Genomic DNA, 12,536 nt, shown 5'->3' on the forward strand with positions numbered 1-12,536 from the left:
GGGTATATCAGTGCCCAAGAAACCACTGACATACCTACTGAGTTGCACAGAAATTTTACCATCACTAAAATAGTTTCATAGGTCCTCTGGTGTTCCTGATTCACATAAATGATCGAGGTGATAATCTGAGCAACCCCATTAGATTGTTTGCAGATGATGCTGTAATTTACCATCTAGTAAAATCATCAGACGATCAATTCCAATTACAAAATGATCTAGAGAGAATTTCTGTATGGTGCGAAAAGTGCGAGGTCATCCACATGGGTACTAAAAGAAATCCGATAAATTTTGGGTATACAATAAATCGCACAAATCTAAGGGCTGTCAATTTGACTAAATACCTAGGAATTACAATTACAAGCAACTTAAATTGGAAAGACCACATACATAATATTCTGGGGAAGGTGAAACAAAGACTGCACTTTGTTGGAAGAACACTTAGAAGATGCGACAAACCCACTAAAGAGACAGCATACATTGCACTTGTCTGTCCTCTGCTGGAATATTGCTGCACAGTGTAGGTTCCTTACAAGGTAGGATTGATGGAAGACATCAAAAAAGTGCAAAGAAGGGCAGCTCATTGTGTGTTATCGTGCGCCGGCCGGAGTGGCCGTGCGGATCTAGGCGCTGCAGTCTGGAACCGAGCGACTGCTACGGTCACAGGTTCGAATCCTGCCTCGGGCATGGATGTGTGTGATGTCCTTAGGTTAGTTAGGTTTAATTAGTTCTAAGTTCTAGGTGACTAATGACCTCAGAAGTTAAGTCGCATAGTGCTCAGAGCCATTTGAACCATTTGTTATCGTGCAATAGGGGTGAGAGTGTCACTGATATGATGCACGAGTTTGGGTGGCAGTCACTGAAGCAAAGGCGGTGTTCTTTGCAGCAAGATCTATTTACAAAATTTCAATCACCAACTTTCATTTCCGAATGTGAAAATATTTTGTTGACACCCACCTATGAAGGGAGAAATGATCATCATAATAAAATAATAGAAATCAGCGCTCGAACAGAAAGATTTAGGTGTTTATTTTCCCCATGTGTCATTCGAGAGTGGAATGGTAAGTAGTATGAAAATGGTTTGATGAACCTGCTGCCAGGCACTTAAGTGTGGATTGCAGAGTAACCATGTAGATGTAGAATAGTTTAACAAAAGTTGTGTGGTGGAAGGAAACCATGAGTTGTATGGCATATTTGTCTTAATCCACTTATGCTGTTCAGTGTAACATTTTTAAATTCCCTCTGTATGTTTCCATGTCTTAATTGGCTATTCCTACTTCCTGTTCCCAGCTTTCATGCGTACTGACTTCTTTCACTGAATAAAATAAATAAGACGAACCTTCTAGATTGACATTTTTACTTGCATTCCAAGAAGATTATTTTCATTAAGTAGCAAAGTCTGACATCAATTAATATTGATTTTTGATTTCTACTGTCATGTGTTACTCAGTGGTGCCATGAATATCAAATGATAGGCTGCAATATGTTTCTATTATTGTCTAACTTCAGTTTTATGGACAATACTTTTTCCTTTCACATATGTCATATTTTGTGATGATTTAATTTATGTACTTTTTCAAGAACAATGGCAGGAAATAGTTTCAGTTATTAAATTTTTCTGAATTTTAATAGTCAAATGAATGATCTGTTATTTTTATAATTTATGAGAAACTTGTACTTCTAAATCAGTGACAGATTTATATGAAAACAGTGTATTGTAATGTTTACTTCCTTCCTGGAAAATTGCTGTTGATCAAACCATCAATATCAGTGACCTCTATTCATTTCTTTTAAGTAATTGGTAAATAAAAGTGTTGTCCATCTCATTTTCAGGGTTCCAGGTACCGCTTTCGGCTTATTTTCAATGCAGCTATCTATTGCCCAGTTGAAGTATCAGTTGATAATCATAAGCTATTGCTCATCGCGAGTGAAAGCTCATCCTTTGAACCTATTCAAGGTACATTTAAACTTAAAATTTTTCATTCTTAAGTTAATTTGTACAGAGTATCTCAAATTTAATTTTTACATTTACACTAATAAGCAAAAAAATTGCAACACGATAAAGATGGCATGTAAATAAAGCCAAATAGGCATGAGTTGTGCTACATTCTTGGATATACAGATGATTAAGATTTTAGCAAAACTGAAGATACTGCAAACAATCCCATTCAGACCATCTTGTAAATTACTACTCCTAACATTCCCCATTTTTTCTTTATTTCAATTACTATAGTTGCACTCACTTTATTAGAAAAATCTTACTTCTTATAATCACAGTTGTTTCACTCATCTCTTTAGTTTCACTTGTAATATTTTACCAGTTTGTGATATTGATCCTGCTAAGGACAAGATTATCTTTTCCAACCAACCCCTTGGAATATCTAACCAAAGTCGACTATATATTATTCAACTTATTTTTCTTCTTCGAACAGTTCTTGCAATTTGTTATGTGGTTCATTATTTGGTGTGTCACATATTTCATCTTAGCTAAATAGTTTACATTACATTTTTACTGAAATAATTCCTCTCAGTTTACTCCTGAACTTACAGTAACAATTGTCATCTTTGGAAAGCAGCTGAAATACTATGTAGATGTGCTGCTGGTTTAACATTTTTGATCACACAAAATGTTCACAGCCACATATATATTTGTGTTTGTATTTGGCATTGACATAACAGATGAAAACTGGTTTATAAAATATACACCAGTTTTGTGTGTTCTTTCATTCATAATGTGTAAAATATTCTACCACGAACCAACAAAATGGTGTTGATCACTCAATTGAGCAGCATTATAGTCATGTCAAATATTTTGGGTCAGCAAGACAAGAACAATGTGTACAAAGTAACATTGTTTGGCACTCCAAGGACTGACAATATGGTGACAATTTGCAGCTTTACTTGACACGGTACCATAAAGAGGCTCACCTGACAAGTGTCCAATCAACAACAACACTGGTCACAGGAGTGGCACCATGTCATCTTTTCAGCTGAGTTCCAGTTCTGTGTACAATATCACAATAGAACTAGCCATGTATGGAGGTTCCTAGGAGACTGAACATTGCGTGATTGCATTTGTCATCATCATCAGGGGAAGCACTTTGTGTCATGGTGTAGGGTGCTATGGAGGACACAACACAATGTCCTTTGCATCACATTGCTGGTCATGTGAATGCCATCCTTAACATTTCTGCTGTGTTGAGTCTGGTGCCTGCACCCAATCTTTGAGGTCTCAGTGATATTACCTTTCAACAAGCAAAAGGCAAGATTGCAGGTCATCCATGCTATCCTGATGTACCTCAACACAGACTGCTCAACAGTTGCCCAGACCAGCATGTTCTGCAAATTTCTTATTAATTAAAAATATCTGGTCATGTGTTTGCCATGAAATGGCACACCATCATTCACTAGCCACTAAGATTCACGATCCCTGGCATACAGCTGAAGCTGCGTGGAATAACACAGTCGTATCTGTCATCCACATTCAGCTGGGTTTAAGTCTTTGTTGCTGCCAAAATTGGCAGCTCTGTGTACTATATTTTTCAGACCATGTATCCCAGAATAACCTACAAATGTAATCATCTATTCTTCATGCCACACTGGATATGCAGAATATTTAAAATTTTGTTATATCCTATCCTTCTTAGTGTCGTGGTTTTTAATGGACAAAGGTGTATTATTTTGCATAATAATAAAACTGTTACTTTTATTCAGGAGATTATCTGAAAATTCTGATAATAGTTGTTAACACTATTATAATTACAAAAAAGAAAGAATCAGAAATGTTATTTATTTTTTTACCTTGCCTCATGGATTACATTAAATTTATTAATACTTAGGCCCAGATGCTAATATCTGGATCAAGCAAAGGTCATCTACAAGTCTCTCGTCATTTTGAAACAAGTTTCTAATTATGTAACTCCCCTGATAACAGCTTCTTCATCTTCAAAACAGTCTCATATAGCTACATAGGTTACCAGTCAGGTCATTTATGTACTTTGTGTACAGCAGCAGCCCAATCACACTGCCGTGAGGTATGTTGGATGTTATCTTTGCTTCTGGCAATGCCATGCTATTAGGAATGATACACAGAGTTCTATTTGCTAGGAAGCCCTCAACCCAGTTGCATATTAGTTTGGACATTCTGTATCCAAGTATAATGTTTATTAGACTACAGTGTAGAACTGTGTCTGAGGCTATCTGCAACTCAAGAAAAACATCATCCTGTGCTCTGCCATCTACTGTATTCTTGATCTCATAAACAAACTGTCCACGCTGTGTTTCACATGACTGACATTTGTGGGAACCATGTTGATTCCTACATGGGAGTTGCTCATTCTCCAGGAAATTCATCACACATGAGACCAATGTGAAACGTTATAAAAAAAGGTTTGCATCACCCTCATTAATTTTCATTTTTTGTGTTTCTTTTATATCAGAAACCTCTTCCTCAATGCTAAACTGACCACAGCAAATTGTTATGTACAGACATCTGTGTAATGGGGATAAATAAACCTGCATTTCCAATGCAGTTCAATAGGGTACATAGTGTTTGCAGTTGTAAATATGGCAACACAGCTCATGTACACTGTTGATACTATCAACAGGTTCCTGCTAGTCATTTCATGCGTAGACTGTGGAGGCATTGTTATTGTATGGTAGCATGTGAAGTTGTCCACTGAACTGACTTACACCAAAGGGGCATCAACTGAACATACTACCACTTTTGTGAAACTCAAGACATTAAAGATATGCCTTATACCGGTTACCATTATGTTACAGATTCTTTCTTTCCCTATTTTTCCAATCACATTATGACAAAATATTTTTCTTCTTTAAATTAAATAAACTTACATAATGTTATTGCAGTCAGAAGCTTGATGAAATATACAGTCTATATGGGTGGTGTAACCCAGTATCACAGAATACTAGGTACAGAAAGCTGGTTAAAACCTGAAATTGATAAGAGTGAGATTTTTGAGGAAAATTTAAGTGTGTATCAAAAGAACAAGCAAAAGGGAAATGGAGGTGGTGTATTTGTCACAGTAGACAAGAATCTCAAATCCACCAGTGATAGACACTGAAGCTGCATGTGAAATTGTTTGGGCATGACTCAGTATCAAGGGTGGGAATAAAATGATAATCGGATCGATCTATTGCCTACCAGACTCATCTCCTGATGTAACTGAAAACTTAAGAGGAAACTTCAGTTCACTTGTACTTAAGTTCCCCAATCATACTGTAATCATTTTTGGAGACTTTAATCATCTGACAATTAATTGGGAAAATTACAGTTTTGTTAGTAGTGGGTGTGATAAGACATCCTGTGAAACATTACTAAATGCCTTCTCTGAAAACTACCTAGAACAGATAGTTAGGAACCCTACTAATGATAGAAATGTATTGGATCTAATGGGGACAAATAGACCTGACATCTTTGGGATGTCTACATTGAAACTGGTAACAGTGACCATGACACAGTTGTGGCAACAATGATTACCAAAGTAAAAAGGACAACTAAAACAATCACAAAGATAAATATGTTCAGTAAACTAGATAAAAAATCAGTAGTGTCATATCTCAACGAGGAACTTGAAACCTTCAGCACAGGGCAGGAGTGTGTAGAGTAACTCTGGCTCTAGTTTAAAAGAATAGTTGACCATGTAGTAGATAGATATTTACCTGATATCCACCCAGTAGAACAGTTCATAATGGGAGGAACATCCATGGCATTCAATCACTGTAAAGAAACATCTAAAGAAACAGAGATAACTGCTTAATAGATCTTAAACAAAGTGAAGGTCTATAGACAGAAAGATGCTGATTGAAACACATTTGGCTGTCAGGAGAGCAATGTGTGATGTCTTCAATGATTACTGTAGCAGAATATTGCCAAGTGATATTTCACAGAACTCAAAGAAATTCTGATAATATGCAAAGGCTGATAGTGGCACCAAAGTTAGTGTCCAGTCCTTAGCAAAAAAGGCATGTACTGAAATTGCTACCCTGCAAAGCAAAAGCTGAAATGCTTAAAACCCATTTTCAAACGTTTCAATACAAAGGAAAACCCAGGAGAATTGTCCCAAATTGAACCTCGTACTACCAAAAATATGAATGATATATGTATTAGTGTCAGTGGAGTTGAGAAACAGTATAAATCGATAAAACTGAACAAAGCTTCAGGGCCTGATGAAGTCCATACCATTGCCCCCCAGTAAACAACAACACCTGATGACTTCTACCTACAAATAATGGCTTGCACATATCCCAAGTAGAGTGCAACTGAATGGCACACCCCATTTTTTTTCTTTTTCTAAAGTAATTTGGTATCCCAGACTTATTCAGTGCTCTCCAAATGATCAATTGGGCCTCTAGAATCTATTACAAACAACAATACAGACCCCAACAGCACCATGATGTTCAAGGATGATAGACAAGGGAACACCTAGAACATAACCTGGATCAGTGGCATCAGGTACTCTTCACAAACAAGTACAGCGTTTGTCTGATGTCTGATGTGCACCAAAGAAAAATGTGGAAATGAACAGGTAACAGTGCAGGTCTCAGACATGCAGCCCCACAGATTCAGCAGTGAGATACATCAGTCATGTTGTGGGCCACTATCATGTATAGGGCCAGCATCATGTCATACACCTCTCATAGCCCACAATGATAATTTGAGAACTATGCAGTACTGGAACAAGATCCTCCAACTTATTGTCCAGCCCTTCAGACAAGAGGGGCTCATCTTTCTAGATGATAATGTATAAGCATCCCATGACCACCTTGTGAAAGCTTTCCTCCAGAGTCAAGAATCAACCCTGAGAGGAATGGCCTATGGTAGCTACTAACATGAACCAACTGAAGATGGCATGAACCAGTTGAAATTTGCAGTGTCATTGCAGGAAACCTTCTCAGGAGGGCCACGGCTACCATCTGAGAGTTGGACAGTCTTGAGCAGCAATGCCCAGCGATCTTGTGGACAGCATATCGAGGATGATCCCAGCATGTTACAATGCACAGCGTAGAGTCATGCACTACCGAATGATACCCACCAACATATTTTGGTTTCACATATGTGCAAAGAAGAAATCTTTTTTCCTGTTGTAAAGCTTCTTCTTCTTCCTCTTCCTCTCTCTCCCTCCCTCTCTCTCTCTCTCTCTCTCTCTCTCTCTCTCTCTCTCTCTCTCTCTCTTTTTTTTTTTAAAAAGTTGATAGAGCTTATTTCATGTCTTACTTCCTTGAATATGAAGCCACACATTTTTGTAGATACACTGGTGATGGAAAACTTTTCTGAGCATTTTTAATTCCATAAGTCTACAATAAATCAACACCAGTGATGTAGAGCTGTAGTTTTGCACATTGGTATTGTGATCTTCCTTATGTGTTGGAATTACCTTTTCCTGGGAATTACAGCAAACTGATAGAAAATTAATCAGTTTTAATATCAAATCTAATGAGCATCCTATCTGGTCCTCTGGCCTTTCTTCTATTGAGTCATCTGAGCTATTTCCAATTCTGTGCTTGCTTACGAGAGCTAATCATAAAGATTTAATTAACACCTCGAAAAATAAAGTTACCAAATTTATTTAGCAGGATGTTACAGTGAAGGTAAAGAATTTTTGCATAGTTAAATTTGGAATTTTCACTTCAAAAGTCAGGAGTGTGAAGTTTTATGTGCCTTGTCATCTACGAGGATGGTTTGAAAAGTTCTCTGAACCGCATAGAAAAAAAGTACTTACATCACTGAAACTCTTTTTCTTTTTCAATTTAGTTTCCTTGTAGATTAATGCACTTGGTCCAATGATGTTCCAATGCCTTGATCTCATCTTGAAAATGAATTTCCTCCAGGACTGCAAAATAGTTATCAACTCCTGCTATACATTGTTTGTTTGAAGTGAATCTTCATCCATCAAGAAAAATTTTCAGTTTTGGGAAGAATGGAAGCCTGATGGAGCCATATCAGGTGAATAAAGTGGGTGCGGCAGCAATTCATACCTTAGTTCATGTAATTTTGCCATGGAAACAGCACACGTGTGTGGGCACACATTGTCTCGATGGAAGAGTCGTGGCATCCATCTTGCAGATAATTTTTTCTTTTCTAATTCTTCAGTTAAAATGTGATATACCTTTTCAGATGACATCTTGCAAGTGTGATCAATTTCATGCACTTTCATTGGCAATCCTCCACGGCCATTTTCTGCACTTTTGCAATGCTTTCTCGAGTAGTGATACATTGTGGCCAACCACTGTGTGGATCATCATCTAAGCTCTCCCAACCAAATTTAACTTCATTTGTCCATTTGGAAACAGTTGAATATGAAGGAGCAGAGTCCCCCAGTGTATTCTGGAAATTGGCATGAATGTCCTTTGCTTTCATACCTTTCTTTATGAAGTATTTAATCACTGCTCGAATCTCGATTTTTTCCATCTTTGCAAATCACTATGTAGGAACAAAAACAGATCCATGTCACTGCCACAGCTCTCTTCTAAGTGCACTGAGATGGCATGCATTTACAGGAAACAGTCCAATGAATATCACGTGAAGAACTCATTGCACTAGCTCTGACCTGTTGCGTCGTACAACTGTGTGTGTGTGTGTGTGTGTGTGTGTGTGTGTGTGTGTGTGTGTGTGTGATTATAATTAAAGTGCAGTTACTCGCAGAGCCCAGTGAGGGCTGTAATTATCATATGGTAGTGAAACTTGGTAGATATGCTAATTGTTGTACTCAAAGAAAATATTTGCATATGTAATGTGTTAGAAATGGGACTGGGGCAGAAAAAGTCAAACAAGTGGGAAAGTTATAATGATGGTTTTATTATTAACCACTGCTTTCACAATTTGTTCAATATGAGCACTGGAGACATTGACAAGATATTGCATCCGTAAAACAACATGATCAACATTTGATCACAGCAGGAATATGAGCAGTGTACTGCCATACACTGTCCTTCAGATCAGACAGAGAGCAAATGTGTCCCTGGTAAATGCATTCTGTTAGATATCTCCAGAACCCAAAGTCAAATGGATTCAGATCAAATGATTTTGCAAGTATTACATCTGAAAAACCTCTGGAGATAACACGTTCATGGAAGGTTGCCTTAAGCAGATCTTTTACTGGGCAGGCAACATTAGGTATTGACCAACCTTGCATAAAAATAGTGGTTTCCACACAATTGCACTCTTCCAAAGTAGGAGTCACACATGGTAGTTGGAGGTCTTGATAGTATACAGAAGTCACAGTACACCTGACAGGCCTTCTGGAAGCATTCTCTTCAAAGGAGACCAGACCAAGAATAAAGGTGCTTGTGGATCCTCATCACACAGTCACATACAGTGAGTTCAATGGTGTGTGCACAACACATGGTTTAACAGTACGCCAAATTTGACAGGTCTATATATTCATTGTACTTCTTAGTCTAAAATGTGCCTTGTCACTCCATAGAATATTGTCCAGCCACACTCCATTAACTTCAGTCCATGCCAGCAACTGAAGAGCAAATTCAGACTGTTGCTGCAGATCATAAAGTCTCAGTTACTACACTGTCTACACTGTCTTGATCTTGTACAGGTACCAGTATAATATAGAATGCAAAATTTATGTGCTGTTGATTACGGGTATACAATTCTCATGACACTTCACAAGCACTAGCACCACCTGAGGCACATGCTGCATGGTCAGTTACAGTAACAGCAACTTCTTCAATAACTTCCACTGTGATAGTATGCCTTCCTTTCCAAGTGTCACAACAAGCTCACCCATGTGTATGAATTTCATTATCATCTTCTTTAAGCCATTTAATGACATGAGTCCTCTCCTCAGATCTATCAGTCAATAATACTCTCACATTGAAGCACTGCAATTGCTGTGGTACACATGAAACAGTTTCACTAATAGTGCGTGGTCTCTCTTTTCAATATCTTTACGGTTCACTCATATTATGGATTGTCAAATGATAGTGCTAATGACATGCTGACATACAAACACTGTACAATCCCAGATCTGCTCCTGGCGGCCAAAGTTGGAAACAATTTTGTTCCAATGTAAATCAATTCCACATTAAGGCATTAGCATATCTACAAAGTTTTGTTGCCATACCATAATTACAGCCTACACTGGACCTCCATGAGTAGCTGCACTTAAATTATAGATATCTGGTTCACCCAAATAGTGAATTTCACACCTCACATCTCATCTATAGAAATTTAAGAGGTTAATTGTCATTATTATTGAAGAACTGTGATGCATGGTGTGATTTATATGTATATAATATTGACAGCACAAAAGAACTAAAGATAACTGAAAGTGATATATATGTTTATTTATGACATCAAGAAGTGCTGTACGTTTGAACTGAAAACAGTTTCCAAATTATTATTATCTACAAAGAAGAATCATAAGTGGTTTTTTTGACAACATTAATCAAGCTTTTGTTAGGAAAATCAACAAGAAGATAAATATGCCATTTGACATTATCAAATGACTTTTGATAACCATTAAGAATTATAAAGAAATTTTAAAAGTGATAAAGCAATTATACCATTCTCAAGAAGAATCTAATCAAACATTGCATGTCAAATGCAAATACAGAAGATTCATGTGTGTTACATATTCTTCAAACACAATGTGACTCAAATACAAGATTAGTTAAAAAAGGGAGTGATAGATTATGCAGTACATGAGCTCTATGACATTTATGTTAGTTAGCAGTGTGCTTTCCACTTTTAGCAACTTCTACACAATATAGCTAGGTGGGGCAACAAGCAACCAACACAGCATCTATGAGTGATGAGACAATACACACAACATGCAGCAGCTGCAGGCAAGAGCACATGACAACAACAGGTGGCAAGCACAGTCAGTGCTTTGCATGTGACATTCTCATAGAATCCAGTTTCTTAAACTCCGTGGGTTCTGTTCCTTTAAGACTCAGTATACTGTGAAGTGATTTCTCAATTGCAATGGATTTGATCAATTAATGAAGCGACTTGGTTGGGTGAATGCAGTGTTATGAATTCTACATCTACATCTACACTCTACAAACCATCATGAAGTACGTGGCAAAGGGTACATCCCTTTGTACCAGTTATTAGGGTTTCTTCCCATTCCATTCACATATGGAGCACAGGAAGAATGGTTGTTTGTGTAGTAATTATTCTAATCTTATCCTCAGGAGCCCTATGTGAGTGATAGATAGGAGTTGTAGTATATTCCTAGAGTCACCATTTACAACTGGTTCTCAAAATTTAATTAATAGATTTTCTCAGGATAGTTTATATCTATCATCAAGAGTCTTCCAAGTCTTGCAGTTCAGTTCCTTCTGTATCTCTGTGACACTCCCTCACACATCAAATAAACATGTGGTGATAGATGCTGTCCTTCTCTGTAAACATTCAGTATCACCTGTGAGTCTTACCTGGTACAGGTCCCACAAACATGAGCAATATTCTACAACTGGTCACACAAGTGATTTGTAAGCAATCTCCTTTGCAGACTAATTGCACTTCTCCAGTATTCCACCAATAAACCACAGTCTACCACCTGGTTTCCCATTGACTGAAGCTATGTGATCATTCCATTTCATATTCCTACAAAGTGCTACTACACCCAGGTATTTACTTGAGTTGGCCAATTCCAACAGTTTTTCATTTTGTGTAAGCTACTATGTTCAGTTAATACTGATAAGTTAATGGATTCCTTACTACAAAAAATTGTTACATTCCATTTCTTTTGAGACTTTACTGACATCTGTTACTAGCGAATATTTGCTACGTTCATTCATTGCTGAGAATTTATCAGCTCCTATTAGTACAAATGTTTTACCATCATTTGCTATGGCTGAGAATTTACTATATTCAGGTGACAATGACAATTTCTCAACATCTGTTATTACTGGTAACTTATTGTCTACAGTAATGTCTCCTCTGAATGTGAAGATATTTTATTGTCACAACCTACAATGGGAGAAATGATCATCATAATAAAATAAGAAAAATTGGAGCTTATACAGAAAGATTAAATGCTCATTTTTCCCATGCACCGTTAGAAAGTGGAATGGTAAAGAAATAGTGTAAAAGTGGTTCAAAAAGACCCTCAGCCAGGCAACTTAAGTATAAATTGAAGAATTGCCATGTATATGTAGATGACTGTTGAAATGCCATGGCCTTTTGATACTAAGAGATTACTTCTGAAAATTTATTATCTGGTAGTATTAATGGTGTCTTAAGTTACCAATACTGCCTGAAATAGGCTGCATAAATATTCAGTCAGATCTTGATATCATTTCAGAGCGGTGCAAAATTTTCGAAATATAAACTGTGCACTTCACAAAATGAAAAAAAAAAAACAAACAAAAACAAACATAGTATTGTATGACTAGTATCAATGAGTCACAGTTGGATTCAACCAGCTCATACAAATATGTTGGTGTGACACCTTTTAGGGATATGAAGTGGGATGATGAGATAGACTCATTCATTGGTAAAAGTAGGTGGTAGAATTTGGTTTAGAAGTAGACTACTAGGGAAGTGCAATCGG

General features: G+C 37.2%; 1 protein-coding gene across 1 annotated transcript in view; it reads left to right on the plus strand.

The window, feature by feature from the left end:
• Positions 1 to 12,536, plus strand: part of LOC124776996 (laccase-9-like) — a 162,524-nt gene that overhangs the window by 63,201 nt on the left and 86,787 nt on the right. The window contains exon 5 of the mRNA XM_047252244.1: positions 1,831 to 1,954. Within this exon, the coding sequence (XP_047108200.1) occupies positions 1,831 to 1,954 (124 nt within the window). The remainder of the gene's footprint in view (positions 1 to 1,830; positions 1,955 to 12,536) is intronic.

This window comes from Schistocerca piceifrons, chromosome 2 (genome assembly GCF_021461385.2).
Source record: "Schistocerca piceifrons isolate TAMUIC-IGC-003096 chromosome 2, iqSchPice1.1, whole genome shotgun sequence".
In the NCBI taxonomy this organism is placed as follows: Eukaryota; Metazoa; Arthropoda; class Insecta; order Orthoptera; family Acrididae; genus Schistocerca; species Schistocerca piceifrons.